The sequence below is a fragment of the Lissotriton vulgaris genome, chromosome 11 (genome assembly GCF_964263255.1).
Source record: "Lissotriton vulgaris chromosome 11, aLisVul1.2, whole genome shotgun sequence".
In the NCBI taxonomy this organism is placed as follows: Eukaryota; Metazoa; Chordata; class Amphibia; order Caudata; family Salamandridae; genus Lissotriton; species Lissotriton vulgaris.
The window spans coordinates 178,278,302-178,294,844 of record NC_141699.1 but is presented as its reverse complement, the minus strand read 5'-3'; the positions used below and the strand labels follow the sequence as shown (position 1 = coordinate 178,294,844).

The 16,543-nt window shown below is 44.8% G+C and overlaps 1 protein-coding gene across 2 annotated transcripts in view; it reads right to left on the bottom strand.

The window, feature by feature from the left end:
- Window positions 1-16,543, bottom strand: part of PTPN11 (protein tyrosine phosphatase non-receptor type 11) — a 582,335-nt gene that overhangs the window by 328,606 nt on the left and 237,186 nt on the right. For both annotated transcript variants that reach the window (XM_086943082.1, XM_086943081.1), the window contains exon 5: window positions 15,035-15,151. In XM_086943082.1, coding sequence (XP_086799208.1) covers window positions 15,035-15,151 — 117 coding nt within the window. The remainder of the gene's footprint in view (window positions 1-15,034; window positions 15,152-16,543) is intronic.

Genomic DNA, 16,543 nt, shown 5'->3' with positions numbered 1-16,543 from the left:
CGCCCTCCCTCACTCAATCAATCGCCCTCCCTCACTCAATCAATCGCCCTCCCTCACTCAATCAATCGCCCTCCCTCACTCAATCAATCGCCCTTCCTCACTCAATCAATCGCCCTCCCTCACTCAATCAATCGCCCTCCTTCACTCAATCAATCGCCCTCCCTCACTCAATCAATCGCCCTCCCTCCCTCAATCAATCCCCCTCCCTCATTCAATCAATCCCCCTCCCTCATTCAATCAATCCCCCTCCCTCACTCAATCAATCGCCCTCCCTCACTCAATCAATCGCCCTCCCTCACTCAATCAATCGCCCTCCCTCACTCAATCAATCGCCCTCCCTCACTCAATCAATCGCCCTCCCTCACTCAATCAATCGCCCACCCTCACTCAATCAATCTCCCTCCCTCACTCGCTCCTTTTAATTAGGTTGGGCTGGATACCCACAAAATCTACCCCTCCGATCAACCCTTGTCCATTTGTCCTGAGCTTGATCACAATGCATTTGTACAGGGGGGAAGAAAAAAGATACAGGCAGGGTCCGAATGGTGGATTCATATGATCTATTCGACCCCGGGCAGATGTAATGAACAGTCCTTGGGTCTCTAAAGCTCACCAAAATACAGTCCCCTACTATTGACTTCCTGGTCTTACCCAGCCAGGGTACCCTCCTTACCATCACAATTTCATTATTAAAATATGCAGGAAGAGGTCTATTCCAGTTCAACCATTTAATTACTTGATTTTTTAGTGAGAAAAAATTCTCACCTTCCCCCATCTCCAGGGGAGGAACCCCGGCCATAACTACCATAAGATCGTTAGCTTCGGGGGGAAGGTCGGGTCTCCGAACTCTAGGGGCAGGTTTCTCTGGTAAAGGGGGTGGAATACCGTCACCATTTACAGCCCCATTGGGATTTATAACAGGGGGAGTAGTACCTGCGGGTAGTAGTGGGGGAATGATAGTTTTACTAAGGCATGGAGGAACTGGTTTGGCCATGAGGGGTTGCAGAGTAGGGGTGGCAGAGGTCACCACAGTTGGTCCTGAGATAGCTGAAGGAGGTTGTGAGGTGGGGGGTAGGGTGGGAGGGGACATAGTTTCAGGGGATCTTCCAAGGGTATTGACCTGCGAATTCAAACTACTTAATGTAGCCTCAAGAATAGTTAGTCTGATCTCCACTCTCTTAATACTCTCGCTGATAGGCTGCAGCAGAGATCTGAGTAAGAATTCAAGGTTCCCCTGGGGGACAACTGGGGGCAATAAAGTAGGCAGGCTATTTATATGGAGAGGAGCAGTACCCGTAACTTCATTAGACTTACCGGGAACTGGAACAGACTTAGTAGGTTTTCCAAAATCGGAATGGGAAAGTTTGGATTTACCCTTACCTGCCCTCGACTTCCTTCTACGCTTATTAGGGGGAGGGCCGTGCAGCTCGGCCACTGTAACTAATTTGGGCTTAGCTTTCCTTGATTTAGAAATAAGGGTAGGTTGGGATATAAGATCAATAGCTGTACAACAGAGGCTAGGGGAAGGGGTAGGCATCGGTGCCTGGACGGCAGGTTGACAGGGACTAACAGTACATTCCCTCAACAAAAGAGGGACTCCTTCCTGTGAAAGAAATTCCTCACTAACAATCAACGATGAGCCACCGTCTAGAGTATCTACCAGGGGTCTACGTTTCAGATTTTCAAAAGAGCGTCGGCGCTCAACCCTGCGTTCTGCAAGGGCAGTATCCAAATCTCCCTCTTCCTCCGCCAAAGAGCGTGGAAAATATGTATCCAGGGTTCTAATCTTGGACCCCCCCCAGCTTCACTATAGATTTGTCCAGAGCTGGTGAAGGCATGATAGGTAAATGGAATTTCTTGGACAACAAGGGCTAAGTAGAAACCAGTACCAAAAAACAAGTGAACAGGAAAGTATGCCCGGCCCGGCCTAATCTGGCCTATGAGGGCCTAAGAGGGTCCGCCCTTAGTCCGGGCTTTGTCCCAGGATTTGTCCCACACACGCGTCCCGCTTACGCGTAGCTGCAGCTGGTTATAAGCTGGAAGTTTAGCTAAAGGGGAAGGGTCACGTGAAGAGGCAGCAGGTGTGCTTGATGCTCCTCGCACAGCCTGGTGGGCCTCGCAGTCCCGTCCTGAAGGAGAACCCCTGGCGCAGCGTCACCTATACAGAGGCGGCTTCTCAGCAGCAATTTCCGTGATCCGGATTCAAAGGATCAAAATGCAGCTTCCCCACAGCAAGGTCTGTGATAGCAAGCTCCACAACGAGCGGCTCCCGCGAAGCGGGGGCCGCGAGGAGTTTTCAAGCCGGTCACAGAGGGGAGGGGTCATGGGAAGAGGCAGCAGGTGTGCTTGATGCTCCTCGCACAGCCTGGTGGGCCTCGCAGTCCCGTCCTGAAGGAGAACCCCTGGCGCAGCGTCACCTATACAGAGGCGGCTTCTCAGCAGCAATTTCCGTGATCCGGATTCAAAGGATCAAAATGCAGCTTCCCCACAGCAAGGTCTGTGATAGCAAGCTCCACAACGAGCGGCTCCCGCGAAGCGGGGGCCGCGAGGAGTTTTCAAGCCGGTCACAGAGGGGAGGGGTCATGGGAAGAGGCAGCAGGTGTGCTTGATGCTCCTCGCACAGCCTGGTGGGCCTCGCAGTCCCGTCCTGAAGGAGAACCCCTGGCGCAGCGTCACCTATACAGAGGCGGCTTCTCAGCAGCAATTTCCGTGATCCGGGTTCAAAGGATCAAAATGCAGCTTCCCCACAGCAAGGTCCGTGATAGCAAGCTCCACAACGAGCGGCTCCCCTCACTCACTCAATCTATCGCCCTCCCTCACTCTATCGCCCTTCCTCACTCTATCGCCCTCCCTCACTCTATCGCCCTCCCTCACTCTATCGCCCTCCCCCACTCTATTGCCCTCCCTCACTCTATCTATCGCCCTCACTCTATCTATCGCCCTCACTCTATCTATCGCCCTCACTCTATCTATCGCCCTCACTCTATCTATCGCCCTCACTCTATCTATATTAAAAAACAATTAAAAGCCATTGTTATTTGTAATATCAATACATCTAAGTCACATAAATACAACACATATTGCATTTGCGAAAGTTATAACTATTGGCATTGTAAATGACAAAGCTATTAATTTCGCTATTTTCAAAACCAACACACAAATAAAAAAATTGTCATTTACAATACCAATAGCTCAAACTTTCCTAATGCGAGACCTATTGCATTGCAAATGCTTGTTATAAGTTGGTATAGGATTTCTTTAGTGTTGTGTGGATTTCTTCTTCAATTGTTTTAGTGCCGTTTACAATAGTGTACACTTGTTCCTCTTTGCAAGTCTTGCTGATCAGTGAACACAGCTACCCTGGATTGAGCTGGTGTTTTGACAGACGAAACCTAAGGGTCCTAATGGGATTGATACGTGTAATACACAATGACGTTGCAAAACCACACCATATAATATGTCTACTTTCCTCACACAGATTATACTAAAAACAAGCATTTGCAATGCAATAGGTCTCGCATTAGGAAAGTTTGAGCTATTGTTATTGTAAATGACATATTTTTTATTTATGTGTTGGTTTTGAAAATAGCAAAATTAATAGCGTTGGGCCATATGTATCAAGTAAATTCGCATTCGCAAATGCCGAAATTCGCAGAATTTCGGCGTTTGCGAATTCAAATTTGCTAAATGGTGTGTATTAAGGAAAATCTGGTGCAAAATAAGGAATCGCTAAATTTGCGATTCCTTATTTTGCAATTGCATTTAAGGAATCGCAAATTTTGTGATTCCTTAAATGCAATGTATAAAGCAAAAAAAAATTGCAAATTGTCCTTAAGGAATCGGAAATTACCACCAACTTCAAGTTGGTGGTAAGTTGTGAATTCCTTGAAAAATGCACATTTTTGCATTTTTCAAAGTGCCATGTGACGCGCATGTGCACTACATGCGCACCCATGCTTATTTCAGGGGTGCAACAAGGTGTCCTTTGGACACCCCTGCACCCTTGACATTATTCTCAATTTGCGATTCTCAAAATTGCAAACCGCAAATTGAGAATAACTTCCCATTCATTCCTATGGGCCTCCTGGACCACAGAAATGAATGGGAAAGTATTCCTTAATTGCGATTCGCAATTTGCTAATCGCAATTAAGGAATACTAAGAATTGGCAAAAAAAATGCGAATTTGTACATACATCCCAATTTGCGATTCTGAAATAGCGATTTCTAAAAAATCGCTATATCAGAATCACAAATCAGGTTGATGATACATATGGCCCGTTGTCATTTACAATGCCAATACTTTTAACTTTCGCAAATGTGACACCTATAGCATTTGTAATGCACTATGTGTTGTATTTACGTAACTTAGATGTATTGATATTACAAATAACAATTGCTTTTAATTTTTTTTATTAATTAATACTTAAATAAAAGTTATTGTAATTTATAATTGCAATAGCTTGAACTTTTGTAAATAACTTTTGTGAAGCTAATGTTCAGTGTATTTAACCCAAACCGAGATAATTTCTGTGTTTTACAACCCGAACAGCAGTCAAAGGGGTGTCGTTTGCCTGTCTTGTATCAGGGCACACTGCATCCTCGCCACACTACTGCCACTGAGGCGCCGCCTGGACTCTGGTGCAGGTTACTGCATGTGATTCACTTATGGCAGTTGTTATTGAAGGTCGCCAAAGTTCATGTTCAAAAACATTTTCTCAGATGTCCATGTGGAGGCAAATTGTGTTATTTTAAAGTGAAACAAAGCATTCAGAAGTAACAGATATGATCCAGGGCACTGCTGGAGCCATGTGTTAGGCCGAGTCTCTCTCACCGGGAGCGGACTGGTTGCAGTGTGCAGAGGCCGCGGCAGAGACGTTCTACTGTCCTCCCTTCCCCGCCACCCTCGGTCGAGCTGCATCAGTTCCAACAACTCGAGCCCCTTGTCCTGAGCGACAGCTGCCCATGACGTTGAGGCTGGAAACTTCCCATAAGAGCATGTTTACCAAAAGACGCAGCCCACTCCGATTGGTTGTAATATTAGCCTTTACACTGAGTAATGAGCACTTCTGCCTGCCAACATGCTGCATTCAGTTTCATTGCGACTGTATTTCAAGGGTTCTTTGTGTGTTACAATGACTTTCTCGGCGTGACAGCTGATTCTTAGCCCAGTTCACGTGATTCTCACGCACGATGCGTTAGGCTTGAGCTCTGCAAAATTATTTCAAACTGCGCGTGGTCAGTAAACATATCTACCATGTTTGTGTGTTTCAACGTATTTACGGTATGTGTAACAGAACCAATGACCCTCAAAAAAGGAGAGCGACTCAGTGAGGAGCCTTTTGGTTAGCGGTACTGGTGGGAAACGAGAACCGAGGGGCAGCCAACCGAGCAAATCGCAAGCTTTAATCTGCGTACTAAACTAGCATACATACCGGCTTTGAATATTGGTGACCTATGACCTGGCAGCATTGCAGTTGACTTGCTCGGATCATCTTAAGGAAGGCTGTCTTTGTGGCGATGCTGACTTCTGTTCTCGTCGCTTGAAAGACACTTGCACGTTTTATGTTATTTACAGTACGGGCGGTACTGAAAGCCCCCCTGTGTGTTTCGTGGAGTACAAAGACGTTTTCGGTGCATCACTGATGTGTAGCTAAACTGTGGAGCTAAAGGCAACGCCGCTTAATGATCTGCCACAGTCATGTGATCGCTGGGTTTGTCTGTGATCATTAACAGCTGCTTATCAGACAAAGGCACCGCTGACGAGCTTTTGAAAACACCAACGATCGGAACATTGAAAGAAACATCGCAGCGATCCCTACCACCGCCCACATGCATTGGAGGGATGCAATTCTTTTTCTTTTTTTTATATATTTATATTCGGCAAGACTACAAAGAAATATAGCTTTGTGAAAAGTAGGTATGAAAATCGTTAGGCCGTAGATTAGGTATTTACAAACAAAAAGGGGCACTGCTCGGAGTTGCTGGTTGAAATAAAAAAACAAGCTCTCGGCATTGCTGTGGTGGGGGCGGGGGAAGCATTCCTTTGAAGTCTGATGGTGTGGGAGCCTTTGAAGTGATAAGAGGCACAAATGGTGGAATGGTGGTGATCGAGCGACTTGCTTTCAAGTCGGATGTGGGGACGGGGGAGCAAATGGCGCGCACGCGCACAAAGCACATGCACTGTCGATAATCCGCATTGAAAAGCCCCTTGGTAAGCTTTTGTGAAGCAGCTCTCTATATCTCTCGCAGAGCGATTGCTATGCAATACGCTAGGCGAGACCTAAAAAGAGCAGGGCATGCTTAAGAATTTATCAGTCAAGAGAAAATCTGCAAAACCTGAATTTAAAGTACAGTCTAATGTCCTTTCCAAAACTGAGGGTTCAGTATGATGGTAAATGTAATTTATTTTCCTCCCTGACAGACGCATGGGAGTTGGCTGAAGTAGTGGCAGGTACAACCTTTGAAATCTAAGTAGCAAGCCAGCAATCTGGATCTGGAAAACAATACAGATCTGCACGATTAATGAGTGGCTCCTAGCAGGCTTCAACTGGAAGTATGCCTCATGAAATGGGGAGGATTGAGGTGTAGATGGATGGAATCTTGATGGAAGTCAATGTTCAGACTGTACGTGATGAAAGCTACTAGAATGAGGGCAGCAACTCTTGACTTCTTCAGCAAATCTGATTTATAGAGGCTGTGAGGGCAGACTTTACAGTTTGATCATTATAAGTACCCAGGAAGATGCTGGAGATGGAGGCTAACAATTGCAATAAGAGCAACACGGCTTGCCAAATATGAATAATACAATGGGGCTATGGTTAACACCTTCGAATCTCATGACGAGCTCAGCTCGTCATGAGCCACGGTGCTCGTGTGCTCATGACGAGCTCTTCATGACCTTTAGAACGCTCGCACGCTGGGCTAATGCCCATGCTGTGCGAACGTTCTAAAGAAACGGGTGTGGTCATGACGAGCTCAGCTCGTCATGAGCACACGACCACCGTGGCTCATAACGAGCTGACCTCGTCATGAGCACAGGGATGCTGTGCGCGCCCCTCCCGCCCCCAGCACAGCATGGGAATTTGCCCAGCTGCGAAGGGGTTAAACCAATCGCTTCATTTTGTACACGTAATACATGTTGTTTGACTATGATTGATCATGCTTACTGTTAATCTCTTGATGGGTGAGTCATATGTTGTAACTGAGATCTGGTTAGAATGTATAACAGTCAAGAAACATGCTGCTATATGTGAGATGATGGGGATTGTAACAGGAGCAACTGAGTGACTTACATCTCAAAATCCAGTCTTTACCCTGGTTTCATGTCTGCCACCCAAGCTTAAAATGAGGCTCCCTACAATGTAACCATGGGCTGGTAGTCTGGCCTGTCTGTTAGAGAGTGCAGAGGTGTCAGCTAGTCGGCACTGTTGGGGTTGGCCCGAGTATGTGCACGCTGCCTTGGGGAGGGTGGGGTCAGTTGAGAGGGGTTTGGTTGTCATTGCACAGTTTGATGTTTTTGTAGGTGCATTAGCACTAGACCTAAATGTCTTATCTAAACCTGAAAGGAGACATGGGACACCTTTGGCTGTGCACAGGTGGAAGTGGGTAGTTTTTGTTACATTGGGTGGAAATACAAAATCATAACTTGAAACCTGGAGTGGACATCAACATTAAGCAATATAGAGTATATGAATACTAAAAATGATGCCTTGTGAGTATTGTAATGTTACAGGAGACTAATAGATATGGTGACAGTACTGCAAAAACCTGTAACAAGTGGAGGGGTCAGTTGCATGATACATCTTATTCAGGCTTTGCTGAGGAGGGCAGTGGTTCTAATTTGGGTGGCACAGGGTGTTCCCTTTCAATTAACAGATGTTAAATTATATCCAAAGGGTAGATATATCTTGTAGTGTTAGGTACAATACATTCACATGATGCCTGATTTGTCGAAATATAGTCCAAATGTTAATGATGGTGAGTTTGTTTTTAGGAAAATATTAATGGTTATAACCCCTGGCGTTCAATTAGAGATTTTCCAGGTGAGGGACTTTAACTTTGTACTTGATAGGGTACTAGACTGACATCCTTCTAGGAAGAACACTAAGCCAAATATGACCAAGTCCCTCAGAGAAGTGATGGAGGGGCTGGCATTAATAGATACCTGGCATTTTTTATATCCCGCTGACAGGTACTACTCATTTTATAAACCAGTCACTGGGACACATAGCCAACTGGATTACATTTTTGTCCCGACTCAACACAGTAACCAAATTGAGGGGGGCCTTTTCTGGCAAGATACCCATCAGACCACCCCCTACTCCTGCCTACTTATGGCAACTTCTTTCAAATATAATATTTTCCCAGTGGCTGCAGTAAAACCTCCTACAGTACTTCGAAACAAACTGAGGTACTGCGTATAATAGAGCGATTGGAGGCTATGAAAGTGGTGATCAGAAGAGAATGTCTGGCCAAGATCTATGGCATTAAAATGTATCTTGAAAAGTAAATTGGAGAAGTAAATTGAGAAAGTGGATGTGAGGCTCGTCTTTCACCTCGAGAGATTGACTGACTGGATAGACTTGAAGAAGTTATTAGTGAACACTTGGGACAGGCTGGGTCGCCTTACATATGTTACTTATAAGCATAGGTTGCTCAGGAAGGTAGGCAAGTTGTTAGCCTGGCTAATAAATATGTGCCTATAGTGAGGGTCAGGAACACACAAGTGAAAAAAATCCTAACACAAGCAAGTATTAACAACATTTTTACTATGCACCTGAAGGAGATATATATTCAGCCTCTTGGTCATAATGCACAACAGATAGATAATAATCTATCTCCGCTCCCTAGAACAATTTGGTGCTGCGGGAAATTCTAAATCTCCGCTCACTAAGGAAGAAATTGTGGATGAAGTATTATCCATGGCAAAAGTACCAGGGGCGGATGGCTCACTTGTTGAATTGTATCCATTTGTGTAGTTCACAGCTCCCCTCGGTCCTCCAATCACAGCGGCCGCGCACGAGTGGAGAGGCTGCGGCGGCATGGAGTGACCGGTGGCGGTATCTGGCAGCGTTTGTGGGCAGTGCAGTACTCGCTTCTCTGTCCCCAGCGAGGTCGGCAGCAAGGTAGGGTGTCAGTTCAATCCCCCGCTCCACCGGGGGTGACGTCGATTTTATGGCGCCTCCTGGTGCGAAATCCCCCTTGTCAGGGCCGCGAGGGAGCTTGGGATGTGTAGTTCCCAGCTCCCCTCGGTCCTCCAATCACAGCGGCCGCGCACAAGTGGAGAGGCTGAGGCGGCGTGGAGTGACCGGTGGCGGTATCTGGCAGCGTTTGTGGGCAGTGCAGTACTCGCTTCTCTGTCCCCAGCGAGGTCGGCAGCAAGGTAGGGTGTCAGTTCAATCCCCAGCTCCACCGGGGGTGACGTCGATTTTATGGCTCCTCCTGGCGCGAAATCCCCCTTGTCAGGGCCGCAAGGGAGCTTGGAATGTGTAGTTCCCAGCTCCCCTCGGTCCTCCAATCACAGCGGCTGCGTACGAGTGGAGAGGCTGCGGCGGCGTGGAGTGACCGGTGGCGGTATCTGGCAGCATTTGTGGGCAGTGCAGTACTCGCTTCTCTGTCCCCAGCAAGGTCCGCAGCAAGGTGTGGGCCAACTGGTGGGAAAACTATTGAAAGAATATGTGGAAGCTTTTGAGACAGGTATACTCCCAGAACCTATGCAAGAGCAACAGACACTTTTGAAACCTAATATATTTATTGCAATCAACATAAGAGTGTCAAACAAAAGAAAATGAACAACAAAGGATGAAACACAAAGCCAGTTGTGCAAGTAGACAGTGTAGAAATTTACACCGACTTAGAGTTCTGAGATTTTGTAAAGAGATAGAGTGCACGTGCTTAGTGTGGAAAAAGGACCCTCAGGCACCAACTGAAAAAGTCGGTAGCCAGTTGTCTTCATTGGGTCCCTGATAGTTGAAAAAGAAACTGAAATGGTGATTGGAAAAGTGCTTTAAAAAGAGTGTGGGCTACTCATCAAACAGTAATTTTATTGAGAAGGTAGCTCTAACTCTATTAAAAACAGTGAAAAAACAATGGACTTGTGATTGGTTGAGTTAGCTTGAACCAATAAGTCCTCACAGTGGTGACAAATAAACAAAGATGGTCAACATGTTTCTGCTAAGGAGCCCAAAGTCAGCTCAGCATTCGTCAGGACCAAAACACTCATTCATACTTCTTGGTGGGCACTCACTAAGGTGTCCTAGCCTAAGGTGTAGAAAAAGAAAAAAATGTTAAACTAATACAACCTGATTACTGTAAAAGTTCCTATGATGGATGAATCTCCAAGAAGTCTCGCCTCATTAAGGGAGACAAAAAATCTGAAAAATAAAAGAAACAAACAAATCTGTTTTGTATGTAACTGTTCTGCAATTATCAAAATTCAGTATATCTAAGCAACCGTGCACATGTATTCCCAGTAATGAAATTAATACAGAGAATTATACTGTTGAAGATACAGGGTACAGTGCCCAGGAGAAGGCTATCTCATTGTATGAGTTCTCAAGCAAGTGCTCAATGTTTATTAGCCTATATCAGAGGACACGCAAATCATATTATTTATGCATGTTTAAAGGGTAGATAAATAATCGGTGAAAGTGCTCGTCGGAATAAAAGACCAACCGAAGATTGGAATTTTTATAAATGCAAATACGTCCCTTGAATAGGGCGCAATCAGGTAGCATGTCGTGTCAGAGAGGGTAAACTCACTTTAAAATGTCCGTTGTCGAACATCATGGGCTGGCGGTGGAGGGAAAACCTTCACGCTCGGTCAATCTATCAGCAGAAGACAGGGAGATTATTACGCTATAAAACTCCTCTGCTAGCGTGTGGTTGGAGTCACAAAGGTTACTAGCGGTAATTAGAGTGAAGAAATGGGTTCATTACGTTCTATTATGCCGATAGTCTACGAAAACGGCACAGTTAGCAATAAAACAGTGAGGCTCCTTTAAGTAAAATGAGAAGTTGCAGGAGCACGTGACCGCTAACAACGCGAGCCGCGCCCTTCCCGAACTTCCGCATTTCTTTACAAAACAAATCCGCGACCGCATTTCCCCTAGGTTGTTGCGGGCGGCGGTTGTGGCTTAAGCAGGTTTACAGGCGGGGAGTCGCATCGGAGCAAGTAAGTTTACGATCTTCACTCTAATTACCGCTAGTAACCTTTGTGACTCCAACCACACGCTAGCAGAGGAGTTTTATAGCGTAATAATCTCCCTGTCTTCTGCTGATAGATTGACCGAGCGTGAAGGTTTTCCCCCCACCGCCAGCCCATGATGTTCGACAACGGACATTTTAAAGTGAGTTTACCCTCTCTGACACGACATGCTACCTGATTGCGCCCTATTCAAGGGACGTATTTGCATTTCTAAAAATTCCAATCTTCGGTTGGTCTTTTATTCCGACGAGCACTTTCACAGATTATTTATCTACTCTTTAAACATGCATAAATAATATGATTTGCGTGTCCTCTGATATAGGCTAATAAACAGTGAGCACTTGCTTGAGAACTCATACAATGAGATAGCCTTCTCCTGGGCACTGTACCCTGTATCTTCAACAGTATAATTCTCTGTATTAATTTCATTACTGGGAATACATGTGCACGGTTGCTTAGATATACTGAATTTTGATAATTGCAGAACAGTTACATACAAAACAGATTTGTTTGTTTCTTTTATTTTTCAGATTTTTTGTCTCCCTTAATGAGGCGAGACTTCTTGGAGATTCATCCATCATAGGAACTTTTACAGTAATCAGGTTGTATTAGTTTAAAAAAAAAATCGTTTTCTACACCTTAGGCTAGGACACCTTAGTGAGTGCCCACTAAGGAGTATGAATGAGTGTTTTGGTCCTGACGAATGCTGAGCTGACTTTGGGCTCCTTAGCAGAAACATGTTGACCATCTTTGTTTATTTGTCACCACTGTGAGGACTTATTGGTTCAAGCTAACTCAACCAATCACCAGTCCATTGTTTTTTCACTGTTTTTAATAGAGTTAGAGCTACCTTCTCAATAAAATTACTGTTTGATGAGTAGCCCACACTCTTTTTAAAGCACTTTTCCAATCACCATTTCAGTTTCTTTTTCAACTATCAGGGACCCAATGAAGACAACTGGCTACCGACTTTTTCAGTTGGTGCCTGAGGGTCCTTTTTCCACACTAAGCACGTGCACTCTATCTCTTTACTAAATCTCAGAACTCTAAGTGGGTGTAAATTTCTACACTGTCTACTTGCACAACTGGCTTTGTGTTTCATCCTTTGTTGTTCATTTTCTTTTGTTTGACACTCTTATGTTGATTGCAATACATTTATTCGTAAGGGGTAAAAGAATGGTTCCAACAAAACCCTTTCTCTCCTGTTGTTTCAATTTACTTTTGAAACCTAAGCCTGACAGAGATCTTGCACAGTTATTTGTATATCATCCTTTGTCTATGTGGAATGTGGATCAGAAGATACTCAGTAAAGTATTAGCAAACAGGCAGACGGAGGCAATCACCTGGCTGGTGCATGGAGACAAGTGTGGGTTTATTCAACGAAGAAGTTCTGCCTGTAATTTAAATATGTTGTCTCAACTGCTCCATACGGCACTTGGACGAACATGAATATGCCCTGACTTGGTCGGGCATTGAACAAGCTTTTGATACTGTGAAGTGGGACTACATGTGGGTGGTGCCAAATCATTTAGGTCTGGGATAGACTACATCAGGTGGATCAAATTATTATACACAAGCGCCCCGGCAAGGCTTGCACGGGACAGGGGGTTAAAGCACGCTTTGAACTAGGCAGATGGATATGATAGGGGTTCCCCTTTGCCTCTTATTGTTCACGCTAGCTGCTGATATGTAGGTTTGGGGTGGATAGGGGTCTTGTAGCTTTGAAAGATTGAGGTATGGGTGACCACACATGGTGACATTGTATGTGGATGACGCGCTGGTATATCATTGACATCCAACTCGATCCTATTCTACTGCAAGCCATGGAAGAGTTTGGGGAACTATTGGAACAGCACATAAACTGTAAGAAATCTAAGGTGTTTCAGATGGGGAAACTTAAGAGCCTAGATGGTCATTTGCTGCCAGCGGCTGCTCTTGATGAACAAGTTACTTAACTTTGGTAATGCTCTTACTTGTAGAAACTCTTACCTAACCACAGATTCCTCACCTTTTGAATATTCCCTAGGCATCAGACTGCACCAGAAAGTATTTAGCAGTACCTATGTGTGCCGGAAGGTGGCGCCTTCCTGACACCATGCTGCTTCGGAAACTACGTGTGTGCAGGCAGATTCCTAGACTTGGGATCATATTAATAGATTGGGTTCAATCACAGAATGAGAAGAATAGGAGGTCAGTGAGGATTCTGCAGCTATAGCATCTACAAAAAAGAGCATTACCAAAGGTAAGTAACTTGTTCTTCGGATAAAGACTTCTAGACGTAGCAGTTGAATAGATACCAAAGCAGTACCTATTTGGAGGTGGGTCTGTGAGAGGACTCAAAACAAAAAGTCCAGCAGGACCGAAGAGGCAAAATGCCCTGTTGGAGAGCCTGACTATCCAAACAATAGTGCTTCGTGGACTGGTGGAGGAAAGACCTCGTATGCTTGGTAGATGTCTAGGACAGGAGCTCTGCATGCTAATGCAGTGGTAGTAACTAGGGCAAAACCAGTCCTGGGTTGCTTGTTTTTCGGTTCGGGAGGACCTGACCTGGCAGTTCAGGCTGAACTGTTCCCATTGCAGAAGGGTCAAGAGTGATTTGTATATGGCAGGGTTCAAATGTAGGTGGCACGGTGGACAGAATAACAATAGACTGAGTTGCAGCCCGAGCGACTACCAGTGGCTGAGATTAATTTAAGCATTCCATCAAGCACTTTTTAGTGTACTTTACTGTTGCCGTGACTGCAGGTTCTCTCGGTGGAGCAGCCTGATCGGAGGACATATGTTAAAGCTCAAAAGTTTTGAAAACCATACTCTCTGTGCTCAATCCAGAGCCACTAGGATGACTTGGGATATGTTTGTCTTGATCTTCTTGAGAACTCTGAGCAGGAGTGGTAGCGGCGGAAAGGCATACAGGAGTCCCGATTTCCACTAGAGGCAGAACTGAGAGAGATAGACGCCTTGGAAACGCCAACGTACATAAGTACTGACACTGTACGTCTTCGGACGTTGCAAACAGATCGAGCTAAGGGTCTTCCCATTCGCAGAAGAGACTGTGCGCCATCTCTGTATATAACGACCACTGGTTATATGCTAGGCACCGACAGCTGAGCTTGTCTGCTCTGACATTCAATATTCCTGCCAGGTGGTTCACCATCAGAAAAATTCCTTGGTGGTTCAGCTAATTCCAAAAGTACAAGGCCTCTTGGCACAGTGTCCCTGACCACGCCTCATCCAGTTTGTTGCAGTACCACATGGTGGTGGTTTTGTCTGTGATAGCCTGCACCAGCCTCCTTTTGATGGACGGCAGGAAGGCTTGCAGCACCAAGCAGATGACCCTCGGCTTCATAATGCTGATGTGGAGCCAGGACTTCACCAGAGACCTCAGATCTTTACCTCTCACAGATGGCCACCCCATCCCAGAAGTGATGCATCTGTCACTGTCAGCTCTGGGTGGGGAAGGAAGAGGGATTTGGTGCTGGCCCAATAGCCGTCCAAGAAATACAACTGCAGATCTTTTGCAGTCTCTGTCAAAATCTGAAGAGGTCGGAGAGGTCCCATTGAGGTTGGGCCCACTGGAACTTCAAATCCAACTAGATCCAGTTTTAAGATATCCAGAGTTAATCCATCAGGCCCTTCGATGATAAGGACTTTTTTCAAGAACTGAAGACTGATATTCTGTTGTTAATTGCTTATGTAAACCATATTCAATGCTTCAAATGCGCAAATTGATTGTGTGTTACCGGAGGAAAATCTTACAATCAAGAACCATTGATAAAAATGCGGACACTGATCTGGATTCACTGAGCTTTCATTGAGCCAAACATTACCTGTTTTAACTGAAGTACTGTTCCCAAGGTTTCCACCATAGGATTCTTCTTGTAATGTTCCACCAAATCAGTCAGGGAATCAAATTTCTCACCGCCACCTACGTCATATTTTAGATCCTTCACAAAGAATGAGAATAAATAATTATTCAAGGATAATATAAAAGACAGGTTGATTTTGTATGTCTTTATGTATTACTATTATATAAATTAAAAAGAGAACACAAGAGCAAATAGTTTAAAATAATGCAAATCCAGGTCAGATTACAATATATCCTGTGAACTTATAATTTACAGTACTATATCCTGTGAACATACTAAAAAATCCAACCGTCCCCACCATTATTCTCACTAAACTCTGCATTGTTTACCCACTACCATATTCCAACAAATAGGATATAAAATATAACTGCAAGGTTAATCACCTGTAATACCAGTACTAGGAGTACCTGCATTAAATTCATAAACATGAAATAACTTCATTCATGTACGGAATCCCAGAATATTTTTTAACAGACAGAAATACATCTCTCTGTACAAGAGAGGCAACATTTTCTTTTACAACCAAAACGCTAATACGCTACCAAGACCACCATAGGATATACAAGTCATCCATGACAAATGAAAAAAACACTGCATTATCCCATGTTGATCTCCCATTTCTAAGAAAACATATAGGATCCTTTGAAACAGGACAGCACAAGACTCTACTAGTACCACTTGAAGAACTTAGCATAAGAGAAAGCATAGTAGATGTGATCTGCACCTACCTTTACGGTATTAACTTGCTGCCACATTCATTTGAGCTCCTTCCACCAGTGACATCCAACAGCGTTCAATCACGTCACCACTCTTGTTCACCCTCTAGCTAATGCTGCTAAAATACCTCATCAAAACAATCAACTACAACAACAACACACAAATTATCTTAAAACTGGACAACTTAAAGGAGCTAGACTCCTCAGGACTTCACCTCTGCCTCCTACCGCTGATAAATCGATAGAATACTCAAGTTCAACTCTCCCAACATGGAGATTCTAATCAGCAGAAAAAAAGGAAAGCTACTAAGATACAATAATATTCAATCAATCAATCAGGGAAACTGTAAGCGCGCTACTCACCTGTGAGGGTGTCAAGGCGCAGCTGGGGTGGGGGGGGGGGGGTTGCAGCAGCTCCGTTCAGTCGAAGAGTCAGGTCTTGAGTGACTTCCTGAAGATGATCTGGGAGGGGGCGCATCTGATGTCAATCAGGAACTCATTCCAGGTCTTGTCTGCTGGTTATGAGTGCTTGGGTGACTGTCTTCCTTGATTCGGTGGGGATCTATTTGAAGGTCTTTCGGAGGATGCAGAGGGTGTTTGAAGCAGCTGGAGGCGACGACATTGACGTGTTGGGTCATGGAGAAGGAGGAGTCGAGAACGACAAAATAGAGAACTGAGAGGCAACAATATACAGTACAGTACATAAACCAAGCGGTTTTCAAAGGGTATTCATATATGTTCATAAAAAAGAGTA